General features: G+C 38.1%; 1 protein-coding gene across 3 annotated transcripts in view; it reads left to right on the top strand.

Moving 5' to 3' along the window:
* Positions 1–16,973, top strand: part of tox (thymocyte selection-associated high mobility group box) — an 839,643-nt gene extending 822,670 nt beyond the window's left edge. For 2 of the 3 annotated variants that reach the window (XM_043259411.1, XM_043259401.1), the window contains exons 4-10: positions 352–600; positions 6,045–6,296; positions 7,478–7,708; positions 10,045–10,125; positions 10,982–11,338; positions 15,188–15,336; positions 15,424–16,973. In XM_043259411.1, the coding sequence (XP_043115346.1) occupies positions 352–600; positions 6,045–6,296; positions 7,478–7,708; positions 10,045–10,125; positions 10,982–11,338; positions 15,188–15,336; positions 15,424–15,460 (1,356 nt within the window). In that variant the 3' untranslated portion in view covers positions 15,461–16,973. The remainder of the gene's footprint in view (positions 1–351; positions 601–6,044; positions 6,297–7,477; positions 7,709–10,044; positions 10,126–10,981; positions 11,339–15,187; positions 15,337–15,423) is intronic. The other variant, XM_043259420.1, reaches the window with a different exon arrangement.
* Positions 16,974–18,031: the final 1,058 nt, after the last annotated feature.

Here is an 18,031-nt window from a genome sequence, read left to right as displayed (position 1 = left end):
TTGTGCAGTATTTCAGACGAACTGTTTGGAAAGCCTTTTCATGCTGCCTTTGGAGACACTCTGACAAGAATGCTCATTGCATTTCACCATCTATTCACTCGCTTTTTCATTTTAAAGTTGAAATGTGCTTCTTTTTCTTTTTTTTTTTTGATGTGATAGCATTTGTATTAGATTCTATTGTATTTACCGCTGAATAAATGATAATAGATTGCATCGTATTCATCATCACTAATGACTAGTCAGTCATAAATGAATCATCTTTTTGAAAAACGACGGTTTTGTCATGCAGCCACACTTATGTAATCTGTGTTGGGACGGGTCACGTAACCTCACGGCCTCTGTTCTTCCCAGCAGTCCTACCCAGTGCCCAGTCTTGGGGACGAAGACTTCAACATCCCGCCCATCACTCCCCCGACCCTGCCCGAACACATGCTGGCACACTTGCCTGAGTCTGAGTCCGGAACGTACCATCACCTGTGCCCCCCTGTCTCCCAGAACGGACTGCACCACTTTCACCTGCAAGGAATGGACCTGCCGGGCATGTCGGTGCCTAACATGTTGGGTCAAGATGGCGGCCTGCTCACTAACTCCCTCTCAGTGGTGAGTATTGGCGCTGAGGCTGATGGAAGCCCGTTTCCAAATAATTATGGGATAAAGTTTCAAATAAGTGTGAGATATAAAGTTACAATTATAAGAAATAAAGTAGCAATTGCTCAAGTTACAAAACGGTGTTGTGGCACGTAGTCGCATTATGAGTTATAACTGTGAGATATAAAGCAGCAATTATATGGAATGTAGATAATATAGATGCAGCTGAGAGATATCACATTTTGAGATTTTGAGATAGATCGCATTGCTATGTATACATATAATTTGTTCAAGATTCACAGTGTGAGAGAGAAAAAAAATTGCAGTAAGCTGATTTATATTTTTTTTTACTCTGGAACATGAATGTGCTTTCATGTAATCTTGTATGGAAAATGACCAAAAACACAGTTTCTTTCTATGTGGAGGAAACTTCACCGTAAGATGCACACGCTCTCCTTTGAGATGTCGCTAATGCATTCCGCATGACAGAATTACGCAACTCCAAAGTCGTTTCAGTGCCCAAACAATGATTTAATTGACACAAATGAAACACCTCAACAGAGATTATAAGAGGTTGGAGCGGCATATAGAATGATTGAGATAGCACCCAGCAAATGAGAGCTAATGTGATTTAACGCACAGTGAAACAATGCCAAATTCCCCATTGGATTAAGTTAATTAAATATAATTTAGCATCAAGGCACTCCTCCTAATGCATTCTGCTTGCCATGTAGCTGTACTAGATAGTTGTACAGTGCATTCAGAAATTGTAGACACATAACTTTTAAAAATAAAGAAATCAGAAGAATAATATTGAGTCAAATCTAAAAAAAAATACAACATGAATCTTTAAAAAAATTATATGGTTAAGAACATGTAAATAAATGTTAAAATATAATAAGCTAATAAAACATATAGTTATTTTTAGGTATAGTACACACACACACACACACACACACACACATTTAATATATTTAATATATATTATATAAATGTATATATTACACATCAAAATGATTTTATTTTGCTTGCTAACTTATTTTTTTTACTTATTTTAATTTGTTCCTTTATCATTCTCGTATCTTTATAAAATGTTGATATTGATCACAAATATCTCTGCTACTTCTGCAGAAACGAAACAAACCTTGAATTTTTGGTCAAGTGCAAGAAACCTCATAATGTGATTATGACACATATAAGGTGCTGGTGAATTGTGACTAACTGTGGTTGAAGATGAATGCGAGATGTGCTGCTAATCTGACGCTTGAGTCAGACTGAAACTTCTCCTCTTCATCTCTCACCTATTGTTTTCCACATGCTCCATGTTTGGGGACAAACCTAAATATTGAGCGTTATTTTTGTGTGTGATAAACCCTGTTAATAATAACAACCTTTTTTTTGTCTTGACCTTGGTTCGATTATACGAGCACAGATGATTTATCTTTTTATCAGAAATGAGCCCACGTAGGCAAAAACGACATATTGTGCGAACAATAAATGCACCTTCACAGTGACCCTCTTAAACTTCCATCAAAAAGATTTTTAAAGAATAACATACACATCGGTGGCTAAAAAAAAACAACACACAGAGTGACATGCACACTGAAAGATATTGAGATTCACAAAGGCATTTGTTCTTTTCACCTTAATGTTCTCAGTGCTTGGAGAACATCCATTTAGAGCGGCTATGAATTATGGTTGCCAGGCAACGGGACAGAGAGCTTGTAGCTGCAGTGGAGAATGAAAGAGCTAGCTGATGGAATTAATTTTCTCTCGGCATTAGCCTGTTGGAGCTGCCTTCTCTGGTGGAACAGAGAGTGCATTTATGTGCCTCTTACATTTTGCATTCATTTTATAGGTCTCAGAGCTTGCATTGTTTAGCCAGCAGAGATAGTTGAGTGAAATGTGCTTCACCTTAAAAAGTATTAGATTAAAAGGAAAATTATCTCATAAGGTTTCACCGTCCCTGCTCGTTCCATTAAAAAGAATGAAAGTAAATGCCGCCGAATAGCTAAATGGATCCCACTAGTTCTGAGAAACGGGGAAGGCTGATTTTTAAACGTATAACGTGGGAGATGAGATCTCATCGGGCCGTTCTGATGAGCTCGGTGATTCGCATAAAACGCGACAAATTTATTGGAAACGCTCAGGTAAGGTTTGCTTTCTAGAAAGCCACATGTCCGCTTAAATAAGCACAAGTTGATGTGTGTAAAATGTGCAAATCTAAACAGAGCTGACAGCGGAGGAGAGAGAGAGAGGGCGTGAGCGGCAAAAAGCAGCGAGATCGTCCATCATCAGCGCAAAAGCCACTAAATCCTCATCCAGCGGTGGCCTAAATAAAAAAAAGAAACAGTAATGGACATAAATCTCCATTTATTGTAAATTTGCAGCAAAGCCTACAGTTTGCAGCACTTTGCTGCGCGCTGCAAAACGGGCACATTTCAGACCTTGAAAGTGCAGCGTGACAAGCCACTTCTATTAGGCTGCTTTGGCATAGATCATTTACAGTGGAGTTTAATAAGAGACAGGTATTTGCGTGCGCTTGTGCAAAATTGAAGCTGGAGCAATTAAACTCTGGCTTGTCCAAATGACAGATGGTGTAATACGGCTTTAAGCTTTTATACTCCAAATTACCTCACTTCTCATATGTACTCCTGCATGTCATAAATATTGGGTGTTTTCTTTCGTGCGGACTGTGACAAGCTATTATTACCAAAAAATAAATAAAATAACAGCGATTTTAAAGCGGATTAACTCGAGAGCAAAAGAAATTAATAGCTAAGATTATGCCGGAATACATTTCAGATGATCAAAAGGGTAAACAAAAAGCCAGCGTGTCTTTTAGCTTATAAAGATCTACAGTAACGCAAGGACATGAAATACACCCTCATTACTCTGCCTGAAAAAGTCCTTATCATTGGGCTGTGGTTTTATTACCCTGAGCAAACAATTGGCTCTGATCTAGTCCAGCACTTAAGCTATTTATACCTTTTTAATGGAAACAGAAGGACATGAAAGTGCCCCTGAAGTGACAGCCGGAGTAAAGTAGACATTATTTTCCTCCCTTTAAAATGTCATTGGACTCCATGGAAAGCTGGGTTTCTCTCGTCCCTTTCATGCGTCTCTGTCGCGCACTGTAGGAAGATAAGCATGCAAATAGTCTCCTACTGTACGTGTGATTACAATTTGCCCTGTGATTTAAAGGAAATTGATATCAAATGAGTATGACCTCCTTTGCAGCACGGGTCAGTGGATCTGATGAAAAAACAGCCAGCCCAGGCAGCCATTTGTTATTTAAAACTTAAAAAGTGCAGAACAGGCAACCTTTAGGGCTTTTGTCTGTGACCTCGTCACGTGACCTCTATTCATCCCTGGCAAGCCTTTGTCCTCTGTATAGTGGAGATTAATGGTGAGCTCAGATGATAAATACCATCACAACCTCGCTCTGGCAAACGCGATTTGAGTGTTTTTCAGCAGCCATGTTTATTCGCACGCCGTAAACCTGGGAAATTTCGCTAGTTATTGCAGTACGATTAAACAATCTGTGATTGATTTCGATCTTAGTTACTTTCAGAGAGCTTGTCCTGCCTCTAGGTTTTGTTTTACCAAGAAATAGAAAGTGACCTTTTAGCAGCATGCGCGGCTTTAAGTTAAGTTTTCTACCCAAAACTGACCACATTGTCTAATTACCCACACAAGGTGGGGTATTGTCTGGTTAAATAGCTGAAAAAGTCCCCCTCAAGAAAATACAAATGTTTCACAAGAAATCGAGTGGGAAGGGTATAATACTGAAAACACAGGGGGTATTAATGAGGTGCGTATGAAGGTGAACGCGTTTCGCTGAAAAATGAAACTTTCTCTTATCCATTAACATCGTACTGGTTAAACCCCCTAAAAAGTTGAACAGTTTTCCACTGCAAACTTTTTTTCCAGCCGTTTTATGAGAACTTGACATTTTCACCCGTGTCAGATTAGTCAGTTATAACCGCTGTAACCGCATGGATTGAATAATTTCCTCCGTATTGCTGTGTAATGTTGTCATGTCATGTCCGTCCAATCAACTGCTTACGGATGCATGCCGAGTTCTCGTAAATGAATAGTCTTTCCGATGCTCCATGACATGACACAAAAAAAACGCTTTCACATATTACGTTAATTAATCAAATTGAACGCATGAAAGTCTTAAAAGTTTAAAAGTGAACTGTAAAATTAAAATACATTTATCACTTAATTTAACTTAATTTGCAATCATCCAGAAAACCCTAGTATCACAGCATCACTCCAAAACGCATTACATTCTACGTGCATGGCACAACATGTAATGCATTAAACACTATTTTTTTCCTGCGTGGCTGTCAGATTCTGACAGCATGAAATATGTGAAATTTTTGCATTAGCATTATTCGGTGCTCTCACAAGCTCTCTTGGAAATAAGAGATGTTAGAAAGCAATTTCAGAGTGTTTTGAGTAATGAGGGTCCAGTGTGTCTGAAGTGTTTATGTGGGGAGGGAGACACAGAGTCACCTGTCCTTCAGAGAAATGCCCGTGGCCCCTAACCCCAAAGCTCCACCTGTCGGGGGCATTGTGTTGCATACAATGGTGGGCGTGGGGTACATTTCAGGTCACCTGTTGCTTCAGACGGTATCAGGTGACGGACTACAGCTACAGGGCTTGTCCTTGTCGGAAGTGATTTATCCCCCAGATACAGTGTACAAAAGCAATGTTTCTACACCCTGATACAGACTAGCATTCACAGCAGCAGGATAGTGTAAACCCAAACCTGTCGTAAGCTCAGGATGGAGATATTAGTGCTAGTTAACACTGGGATTATGTATTTTATGTGTATTGTGTATAGGTAGGCCTCTAAGGGATTTCTATTGTAACAGGGTTTTTTTTTTTTAGCCGAGATTAGTTTTATTAAGACTACTTAAAAGACTACTAATTAAGGTACTTTTATTTTTAAATGAATATTTCAGTGTAGGGATCTTAGGGAGCTTAATAAACAACATTTGTGTCATAATGTTGAATAAAAATACTATGGACGTGAATGGGGCATTCGCATTGAAAAATATTACATTTTTCAATGTTGACAAAAAGAACAAACAACATAATCTTAATTTGAAGAAATCACAATTTACTAAACTTTCAATAAAAAGCTATAATTTTCATAAAACCTTAAAATGATCTTTGCGATTTAAGCATCTCCATTTACGCGCAAATTATTTATGCGCTTTTGATATGTAAATTAATTTAATGAAATAAAATGATACGTTTCACATTTCTGATTTTAAAAAAGTTTCCCTATTCCCATCCATTATTAGTACCTTGCTTTAACTTTTTTTTTTTTTTTTTTAGCACAATAGTAAAGCAGATTTTTCTACATTATGCTACAAACTTTCCTTCCTTTAACTCCTTTCAGTTTACTAAATCTGGGTATTTTTGTGCTAATCTTCCAGATGCAACAAATGGTCAACTCAGATTCGCGTTACGGCGGCCATCCCCAGGTGGACACGCTCAGACCCAGGGTCCAACCTGGCATGGTTCCTCAAGGTCAGCTGACCACTATCAACCAATCACAACTCAATACTCAGCTGGGTCTGAACAACAACAATGGCACCCATGGATCCCCATCTCCACCAGAGAGCAAGTCCGCCACTCCCTCCCCCTCCAGCTCCGTGCATGAGGACGATGCAGATGATGCTGCCAAGGTGAGAGAGAGAGAGAGAGTGTTTTACCCATTCTGTGATCTCATGAATATAAAAGCTTATCTTCCTCGAGCACACACACGCACACACGGTCACATATACTATTTTATGCACTGTGGCAAAATAGAGTGTATTAAAAAGAATGAGTCACTGCTGACCTTTCAGCAAGTTGTACTGCCATGTTTCCTTAAACACAGATTTGCTAAGACACTGATCTGCCTCAAGTCTCTTCTTCACAGCCAAAATACAGTGCATTTTCTCCAAAACTCACATCAGTACTGATCCTCTGGAAAGTGTGGTCGTTTATATGCTCTGCTAAGATATTTTTGCGTCTCGTTTCCTAACACAGAAGATACAGTTCAGCATTAGAGTCAAGAGCTGTATAAACATACACGTTATGAGCTACTCGTGTTTATATAAAGTGTCACAGTCTGATATTTCAGTCACTTAAATTAAAATGTCATGGAAAGTTTATAGTTAGGATTGTTATGATTATGAAGCTTTAGGCTTGTGACTAATTGTCATACAAGTAATTAAATTAATTGTCTTTTTTAGATTATACAACCGTGAAGCTCAACACACAAATCATTTTTCACACTGAACTTGGAAACTAATTTTATGTTATTTTAAGGAAACTTAACTTTTGTTTTATTTATAAAAGATATTAAAAATATGTATTATTTAATTATATTAAAATGACAATATATTTATAATAAATATTTATTTAATGCAAAAATTACTATTCCTATACTGCAATTGCTTGTACAATTTATAGTATTTCTACATGCAATTAAAATGTAGAAATATCTGATTGTCCTTTAAACTGAACTGATCTGTAACCATAAACAGGCAATTATGTAATAATCACATAGATGCCGTATATTAAAATGAATATTTCATTGTCTAGAAATTGTTCTTTGCAGCTGCAGTCTTTATAGAAATGGTTATCCGGCGATCACAAACAACTGCACGTCACGGAAAATTATTGGTAAAAATGCGTGGGAACCCTGTACATACAGTACGAATAATGCACGATGGTCATTAAAATTTAAAAAGTAGCTCCAGGCTTTGGAGACAAGGCTCACTAACTAGCTTTAGGAAGATGATTCATTCATAAAGCTGTTATTATGGCTTAATCTAATTGGATATCTATTGTTTACTATAATGAGCCCCTCTCTTTTCAGATCAATGGGGCAGAGAAGAGAGCAGCCACAGACATGGCCAAGAAGCCCAAAACCCCCAAGAAGAAGAAGAAGAAAGACCCCAACGAGCCTCAGAAGCCAGTGTCGGCCTACGCCCTGTTCTTCAGAGACACGCAGGCAGCTATCAAAGGCCAAAACCCTAATGCCACATTTGGGGAGGTTTCTAAAATAGTGGCCTCCATGTGGGACGGCCTGGGCGAGGAACAGAAACAGGTGATTTTTTTTTTTTATTTCATTAATAAACCTTGCTCATGCAAAAGTGAAAAGTTCCTTTATCTTGCTGCGATCTTGTGGCTGACTCATAAAGACTGATATAATGCAGGAGGAATTAGATTACCGCGTGTTTCTATACACACAGCACACGTTTTGTTTATTATCTAAGGTATTATCTACAGTATATACAATAGTATATCCACATAACGATTTGTTATGACAGCAGATGCGATGACGCACATGTTGGTCAGAACATTTGTTGATTTCCCCTTGTGCAATCAGAGAATAACATCGTGTTGCTGTGGTCTAACATCAGCGTGGTTGTGCATGGTAGGGGAAGTCTTCAAGTCAGGTGTGAAAACAGTGCAATATGTGAGATTTTTTTTTTTTATTGGAACATAACAAACAAAGGTTTCGTGGGGTCTTCTTATCGCTCTCTCAAGTTTCGTTTACATCTGGCATTAATACAGTCTGTAAATGTAGTAAGGAACAGCATTTTTTTACATTTTGTTGCTCTCTGAACAGGTTTAAAAATGTAAGAAAGGTTACTTTTACAGATTACAAGTTACCCTATTGAAAATTGAATAAGTGGCATAACCGAATACATTTGATTACTTTTCTACATTTGTAACAAATGTTAATTATTTAAAGCAGCCGAGTAAACATAATCCTTCATCACTTACATTAAGATCATAATCATTTAATTTTAAAGCATATCCACCACAAAATCATTATTTTTACCTATTTTTACTGAGTTTACTTTGTGTTTAAATGCAGATTCAATCATAATATATAGTTTGATAGCTATGCAAGTGTTTTTTTTAAATGAAGTCTTTACATATTTATGACAGGAAATACTGGCATCTAACAAATATTTTGGGGATAAAACTGTTACTCGTGAAAAATAAAGCACAAATACAAACCCAAATATTAAAATGAAAGTTATTAAAACAAGCGTGTGTCCTAACTCCTGCGGTCAGTGCAAAAAAAAAATCTATCAAATCTGTTTGTGTGTGCAAATTTGTAATCTTTACATTTTTCATACATAACTGCAATTTAATTCAGTTACACATTTTTCTCAGTAACTGTAACTGATTACAGTTACATTTAGTTTGTAATTAAATTATATAATTCTCTTACATGTAACTACTTACTGCCCAAAGTTGATTTTCAAAGGACTATTTCTTCTCATAGTACTTAAAACATGCAGTCTACCTACTGTTATAATAACAATACATTATGCATAATTACAGGCACGTAACCCTAAACCAAACCCTAAGCATATAGCAAGCACATATACATATACATTATTCAGTACTTAAATGTACTATATAATTACACTGAAACAAGGACACCTTAAAATAAAGTGTAACAAAACATAAAAAAATGCAACAAAGAAGTTTATCACAAAATGAAAAAATACAAACTACATTATTCTGAAGAACATTTCAGCTGTTTTTAATATATGAAATTCATGGGCAAAAAACGAGAGGTTTGTGTACTTTTTAGGTACACAGTAGATCATGCAGTCAAATAGCACTTTTCATTTGCTGTGCATTACGACAAATGTGTATATCAACGTGTTATATTAGAGCTTATGTAGTACAGTAAATACCCTTGTAAATGTTTAATACCCTCATTAAGGTTCCTTTTAAGACTGAAAGCCGTGACAAAGAAAAGGATTAGCACTTATGTTAACACCTAGGCTGTTTTTTAGGGTGTGAATTTAGGTTTTGAAGAATGACATGACTACGAGAGCTGCTTCTGATTTCAGAATAAACACAACTGAAAGTACCCATTTCTCTCACCAAAGCCACCAGACAGCATCTACAGTCATAAAAAGATGTTTTATTTTTTTGTAGCCGTTTATTTTGTGCTCTTTTCGCTATGTAAAACACTCAGCCGGTGAAGCTGATGAAAACACTTAAAAGTACTTTTACTCAGGAGAGGATGTTTGCCTGATAAAAGAACATCATGTCTCTCTGCTGGGTTTTTTTTTCTTTCTCTATCTCTCCTCTGCTCTTGTCTTTTTAGTAGAGGTCTATTGGTTGAGGTAATAACAGCACAGATGTATTGATGGGCAAATAATTACACATATGCCCCAGCTGAAAGGGGAAATATGGACAGTCCATAAAGGCAGAAGAACAAGCGATGGATAAAGTGGGCTGCACTCAAGCACCATTTCAGTGCTCCAACAACAATTACGCATTATGGCTCATAAATGGACTGCCATTAGATCCCATTTCTAAGAATAATTGTGCACAGGAACATGAAGAACAGCTTTGGCCTCTTAATATATTTTTTTCTTTGTTTGTTTGTTTGTTTTATGATGGCAGGTGTACAAGAAAAAAACAGAAACCGCAAAGAAGGAGTACCTCAAACAGCTGGCTGCATACAGAGCCAGCCTCGTGTCTCAGGTAAATGACTCTGGGCTATTGATATATATGTGTGCTTGCTTTAACACTGTGACGTTTGAGAAGAGACATTTTTCAGATGTTAGAGTTTGGCGGTTTGGAGATGTTTAAGTAATAAACTCCCATCACACACCTAAATGCAAGTATTATGAAGAGAGCATAAAAAATCTCAAGCAATCAGAAGTTGTTTAATATTTAATTTATATAACGTGTAGCAACATTTAAGGCATGCAACCTCAATACAAATATTGTGAATATTAAGTGGAATGTACAGAGACATTCATTATCAAAATAATATATATTTGTATCTTTTTGGATATGTATATCTAAACATTACTAACAATGTGTTATACTTAACTACATACAATTTTTTAGTGCTGTCAAATAATTATTTATGAGTTTTTCTTTATACATAAAGTATATATTTGACAAATACTTACATGTATATATTTACTGTATATTAATATAATTTGTATAATAGTATTAATATAATTTCTATAAATGACATTTTAATAAAAACTTTTTTCTTACATTTTTTTATATATACATGCATGTGTTTGTATTTATATATACATAATAGATTTAAAGAGTGCACACATTATGTAAACAAAAACTTTTATTTTGGACTTGATTAATCATTTGACATTAGTAGATTTTATTTATATTTTAAAAATAAACATTTAAAATGTATCAAATTTATAATCACATGTATTTTGCATTATATACCAAATACTTGTATTTAGTAACCACACACACACACACACACACACACACCATTGGCTTATTTGATTTATCCAAAGAGCCTGTTTAACATTTATGCATCCAACAACTAAACCGCTTTTCTTTTTACTTTCTCTAGAGCTACAATGACCCAGGAGATGTGAAGGCATCACAGGCCTCTCAGATGCTCGGACCCAAGCCACCAGTTTTCTCCGGGGCAGGCCAGTCTCACCCAGGTCTCTACATGGCTCCTCCGTACCACCAGCAGCCAGGACTCAGTCCCCACCTGCCCCAGATGCAGCCAGGCCTAGCTCGAGGTGGTGCATCCCGGCCCAGCGCGCCTATGCCAGGAGCAGTGAGCATGGGCAGCATGACGGGCTCGTCCCCCCCTCCGCTGCAGATCAGCCCCCCCTTACACCAGCACCTCAGTCTCCACCAGCAACAACAGCAGCTCAGCAGCCACCCGATGCCCCTGCACTCCCCATCCATGGCCCAGGTGAGACGTCTACTTTCACAATGAATAATGCACATTTTGCTTTTTAGACGCTTCTGTATTTTGAGTCAACGTGTATATTTAAAATAAGTTCCTATATGCAATACAATCCAAAACAAAGATTTGTATTTTTTTCAGGAGAACCGTAATAAATTGTTTACAAAAGTGACATTAGAGACACATATAATGTTTAACAAAAAAAAGTAGCACTACTTCCACAAAAATATGGAAACAAATATTGTAATTATGCATAGTAAACATTTATTTTACATCGTAATAATGTCTCACTATATATATTATTGTATTTTTGATCAAATAAGTTCAGCCTGGGTGAGCATAAGCATAATTCTCAAAAGTTGTGGCTCAGCTTATGTTTATTCTGTGGCAACAAGAATATATTTATGCAATATATTCATGACTGTGCATATATAAAATAATTGGTGCCATATCACTAGTCCCTCACCATTCACCATGCACAAATATTAAAATTTACACTTTCAAACAAATGTAAATTCAGCATAAAATTGAATTCTTTTAATTAACCTAAATGAAATAGTTTAATATACTCTCTTGCACTTCATGTGAACAACTGACCCCCGACCAAAGAACACTTATATAGAGAGCACTTTTCGCAATCCGATCAATTCCCAATGGATAGTATCAAGCCTATACTTCTCTATTTCATGTTGAATTCAATCAAAAAAGACATTAGAAGCCTTTTTACTGTTTTTAAAGTAAGACCAAAGACCAAAGCAAGACAGACACCAAGCCGGGCCAATTAAAGGATCTTCTCCCCCTCCAATCTATTCTCCATAAACCTCTCTGAGAAGCCGCCTTGTCTGATTCTTCTCCAATTTCCATTATACATTATCGTGGAGCAGATAGCGAAGCGTATACGTGTGTGTATGAATGCCAAAGTGGAGGAAGTGCTGTTTATGCAGCAGATGCAGCACCGTTTCATTTTTCATCATTTCCGGCCCCTTCAGCCTATCTCTCGCGCCGGCGAATGAGGTCAAGAGAGGAACCATTAATATCTGCCAGCTTGTTTTATGTCCACACTGTGCAAAAAAAAAAATCCCAGCATATCACACAGACAGATTTTCAATTTTCTCTCTGTAATAAACAGATGCATTAGGATTTGGATGTGACTTAAGGTTGCACAAAAAAAATCACATTGAGATTGATGAATACATCAGTGTGGAAGACAAAACGCCTCAGCTATCTGATGAAAACAGTTTTTCAGACCGGGCCGAAGGAAATGAAATTAGTTCTCTGCTAAAGTGTATAGGAGGAGAAGGCTGGTTTTGGAGGACGTAGACAACAACAGCAAAGCAGAGAAAGCAAATAAAGGCTCTACCCATTCGCGCACAAACCCCTAAAAAATCTAATTAAAGAGAAAAAGACCTCTTTTGAAATAATTTCCACTGTGTTTATGTGCAAAAAAAAAAAAGAGGAAGAGGGTGTTTCGAGCCCTACTTTAACACGCAGCCTCATTATTAGCATCTGTGCTAATTAAACCCTCATTCCTCTAATAGAGATCTCAAACAGAGGTGGCTAAGAAGCCCAAGTCTCCTTAAGCACTCGCGGTGAGTTCCATGTTGATCCGTTTCATGTCTTAATAGCCTTGAGTTGCGCTGGATCTTCAGTGGGATTGAGATGAAGTTGTAATGAGGTCCTAATGAATAGCACCCTTGTGTCTGGAAGCTCTTTAAGAGATGAGCATCAGCTGGGAGGCAGGACTGAAGGAGAGGGCGGAGAATCACATTGTCTTGGGGTAAACAGGGATTAGCTTCATAAAGAGAGATGAATCAGGTGGTCAGGAGAACAGGTGACACGCTATCCAATGACAGCAGTTTGATCTTTCGCGGGGAGATGCGCCAGGGCCGGCGTTGAGCAACGAGCTGTTTGTGTTTGAATTGCGGCAAGGAAATACACGGCAGCAGACAGATTCCATCAAGGACGAAAACGAAAAACATATTTCCAATTCAAACTGTTGCGGCGAAAAAAAGTTCGCCATTCACATCTGAATATGAAAGGCCTATTGTTGCAAGTTTCTCTTCCTGTGCCCGCTGGGAATTCTGGGAAACGTTGTATTTAAAAGAGCAACTACTTGATTGAATTTCGTGTGCTTCGTTTTTATCACTCCTCGGCAGGAAAATTAACTATTGCCGTGGATGATCATCGTCGTGAGGCAAAAAAAAGTGTCTAATTTTCATGCAGATTATAGTGTGAATTTGTCTGAAGTCCAATTTTAGATTACCACAGGGCTCCTTGTATGGCTGTGTCAATCTTTTGGAGGAGAGTACGAATGCTTAAACTTGGCTTTTCTCTCCTCCGTTTGGGGAGTTCTTAAGCCTGTTCTGCAGATCCTGCCTTTATGGGAGAGTTTTTAAATCCAAAGGGGAGTAATAATCCTCGTTCATTTTTGCATATTTGTGGAGAGCAAACAAAAACGCGCGGTTCAACTTTTTCGGTGAGCCGAGGCGGGCAGGGGAGGTGGGGCGGTGTTGGGGGCTGGGGGACACAAAGGGGCAGATGGAGCCTTTGTGATCGAATGAAGGAGAAGAATTTGAGGAACAATTCATGAATAGGTAGAATCTCTGGAGGGGGAAAAAAACGCAGCCACCTGCTGTCTTGCTCTTTCAGGCAGATTCTCTTGTGTACCACTGAGATTAACTTCCTTTTCACATGCACTCTTTCTTAGGCTAAGAACAGAGAAGAAGTCTTCAAATTAGAATATCTGCTTCGTTTATTTTTCCTCTACCCCCACCGGTCTCCCCGACCACCGAATGCAGTTCCTCATTAATGCTCATTTGAGGCTGCTTGCATTACACTGTCATCATGTCCACTTCAGATCCTAGGATGTTTGCTAGAATTAGATTGGACGAGCTGCTTTGCTCTGGTTTCTCTCAGAAAAAAAAAAAAAAAAGAAAAACAGGAAAGCTAGTTCAGCATTTTGATGCCAGGCTTTAATACAACTTGCTGTTAAAATATTTATTTAGTTGGACAGTTCACCCAAAAATGAAAATTATGCTATTCCAGACACATTTTGCTGTGTGGAAACTCAAAAGTAAACATCTACGTGAAAGCAAGAACGAGGACTTGCCGTTATAGCTTTAATATGTCAAGCATTACAAATAAATAAAATTGGTCTGTACAATTTATGTCAACAGACTTAAATTTGAAAATCTACCTTTAAGTTTGCATGCGATTTCGCAAAAATATTTAAAAACACTGTTTTTAATTAAAGTAATAATAAGACATGTGTATTGTGCACAAAATCAGTGTATTAGAATGGTTTTGAAGGATCGTGTGACTATAAAGACTGGAATAATGGCTGCTGAGTAAATGAAATTTCAAAATACATACAAATGGAATTATTTTCAATCGTAATAATCTTTTACAATATTACTTTATTTTTGATCAAATAGATGCGGCTTTGGTTGAGCATAAGAGACTTCTTTCAAAAACCTTTCAAAAATCCTCCTGCCCCCAAGCATATGTGAAGCCAATGACGATATTACTTGTTTAATTTAATCACCCAACCTTATGTTACTTTCATTTTCAGCTACTTACATAGCTTCAGTTCCCCACGCAAAGCCATTGTATTGCTTCCCCTGGTCACTATGAGAACAGCTGCTTGTTTAAAAATGTCTGCTTTTTCGTTTTACTGCCAAAAAAATGAATTCTAAATAAATAATGCATGACTTTTCGTTCGCCCAGAACTATTCCTTTGACCGTGTGCTGCCAAACTGTGATTCTAAAAGATCCCGTACGCTACAGGTCTTGAATTAGTGGGATCTGCAGTAGATCTTACGCGTAACCTGCTGTTGCGTCCTGCTCTCCTCTCAGGGTTTCCCTCTTCAGGCAGAGTATCAGAGCATGGTAAATGTCACATCCTCCGCCGGACCCGGCCTGTCCCCTTCGATGGACTACCGCACAGGCTGCAGGAACGGACCGACCCAGGGCCTGGACTGGACCCCCGACTACTGCGGCAACGGGTGAGCAGGCGCTAGCAATACCATTCGGGAAGACATGCGAATGTTCTGCGGCAGCCATGTCTGACTTGTCCGTACCTTCCTCCGCAGAGCCCTGCAGAGGGACAAAGCCCTGTACCTGACCTGATCGACAAACCCAACCTCACGCTCCTTCACGCTCACAGGACCAAGGCAGTTCCTCATCCCCGTACAGCTATTCAGGGCCTGATTGTTCAGGCCTTACTTTAGACTAGACACAATCCACGCATCAGCAAACCAACGTTTGAATGTTTTCTTTCTCATGGCTCACACTTTAGTGCACCCTACCGTGGTGGCTTTGGAATTTGTATCTCCTTCTAGCTTCTGACATTCAGACATTTTGGATCTTTAAAAATAGAGTTTAAATCATCGCAAGCATGAACATGTGAATTGTATGCTAAAATTTGTTTCAATGCAATCACCTCTCTAATGATATTGACTTTTAACGCCCTCCTATTGTTCGGCGTCCTAATAAGAGGCCGTGTATGGAAACCCCCTGTAGACGTGTGTTTTATTGAAGATCGCTCATGGTTTTTGAGACGTTGCGTAGGTCAATTCGCCTCGCAGGAAGGTTGTCGATCCATCGGTGTCTAAGCACTTACCGCTGCTTGTCGGAGACTCCCAAGCTCTCGCTGACAAACGGCGGAACGAAAGCCAAAACAGAACTTCTTTTTTGTACAAAGAGGAAAATCGTAATCCGAAAACAGAAAAGAAACAAAAAGCCACAAAAAAAAAAAGAAAAAAGAATGCAGACGGTATGACTCCTACGTCTTGCCCCGCTCCTCTTTCTCGTCGTATCATTCTTCCTCTCTGTAATGATCTTTTCTAGTCAACTGCCTTAGAAAGAGAGTTCTGTTGTAAGTATAAAACAGTCGCTCATAGGAAGGTTATGGACGGCCGAACGGGTTGTTTTAAGCAGCCCTCGTTTCAAGCTGTAAATAGAATCTGTGTTACTCCTAGAGTATAAGAATTCAACTTTTTTTCTAGTAACAATGTGATTTTGAATTGGACCACACCAGTTCGCTTCAAACTCGAAAAGGGATAACTAGCCAAGAGGGGTAATTTCTTGGCAGCGGACATCGCTGTTGATTAGACCAACAAAAGAGACTAAAGAAGTATTCTTTTCCCAAGTTTAATAACGTTAAGGTTGATGGCATCAACCAGCGAGGTAGCATGAAATGATTCATTAAGGAAAGTACTAAAGAAAAGTTTATTTTGTATTACGCAAAATACTTCTTTTGTATCACTTCTGGCATATTGATTAATGTCATCCAAACTATGTGTATGAAACTGTCAGATGCTTATATGGTGTTAATTAGAAGAAACAGTGGCAGATTGGAGAGTTGCTGTATAACCCTGGCATATGGCTGATCATTTACTATTCCTCTACACTGTGTCTATATGAGATCTTTTTATGGTACTTGTTTGCGCCTATTTATGAAGGAAAAAAAATAACTGTAGGTGTTTTTTGAGTAATTATGTTAGAGTTCCAGGGATGTTTTTCTGTTCATTTGTTTTGACAGAATCGATCCAGGCAACAATGTGAATAATTCTTATTTAGTTTTTATTGTGTTTGAAAATAAATAAAGGCAAACCTGCATTTTTGTGCAGTAATTCATCAACGAGTGTCACGAGTCTTTCATTGCGAGGAATTCAGGGCAGAGCGTTTCTGTGGAACATTATTTGAAACATTTAGAATCTCTTAATTCCTCAGGCAGAAAAAGGTCAAGCTTAAGTTTATGTATAATGAACACTAATTCTCTTCCTCACTCATATCTCATAACTGGGTCACAGTGTTGTTGATACAGAGCGCAATAATAACAATCCATTTTCCAACCATGAACGCAGCACAAATAAACCTCCCAATGTCAAGAGCACATTCCTGTCCTGCCATCTACAGCTGCCACAGATCCACTCACCTAAGGTTTTTACATATTGATCTCCCACTAAATGCTTCCTTAGTGTCATTTAAGTCACTGTTTTCCTGCACAAACCGTCTCCATTATGCAAAGTAATCTAATGGTACAGTACATTTGAATTTTGTCCTATTTCTGTCAATGTTCTTGAAACTTCATAACGTTACTGCTGCGTGCTACATGCTCAATCTGAAAAATAAAAAAACGGCGAATATCACGCACCACTCAAAATTAGCAGACCTAAAATAGCAGGTTAATTATTTAAACGTGTTAAAAGATTCTGGATTGTGAAAGTACGAATCATAAAACAATTATGTACAGCTGAAAGCGTTTTATTGAAGTAAAGGAAGGTCAGAGTTAGGTTCTGTAAACAGAAATCAACTTCCTTTTGACCTAAAACCCCATTTGGACAATGGCCAGACTTAATGGACTTTGTATAGGAGTGTCACTAGAAGCTAAAGACAGATTAATAGACTATCTCTATTCTGACTGCCTTGCTGTTTTTGAGAACTGCAGCTCCTTTTCGTGGAGTTCGCTTTTAGTGATGGCAAAATATTGCCATCTAGTGGCCAAAGGCAGAATAGCAGCGGGCCTAAAGCGGGAGCACAAGTTGATACACACCGCTTGATATAGCAGACAAACGCTGATATTATTATTCAGATATGATTTTCCCCTAAATTGTGATTCATATTCCAGGTAAATCTGTTAAATGACAGTTAAATGTTCAGATTCATTACATAAGTGATTTAACCAAGGTGACTACG

This window comes from Puntigrus tetrazona, chromosome 2, assembly GCF_018831695.1.
Source record: "Puntigrus tetrazona isolate hp1 chromosome 2, ASM1883169v1, whole genome shotgun sequence".
In the NCBI taxonomy this organism is placed as follows: Eukaryota; Metazoa; Chordata; class Actinopteri; order Cypriniformes; family Cyprinidae; genus Puntigrus; species Puntigrus tetrazona.
The sequence above is the reverse complement of the archived record's forward strand: the minus strand, read 5'-3'. Positions and strand labels throughout refer to the sequence as shown.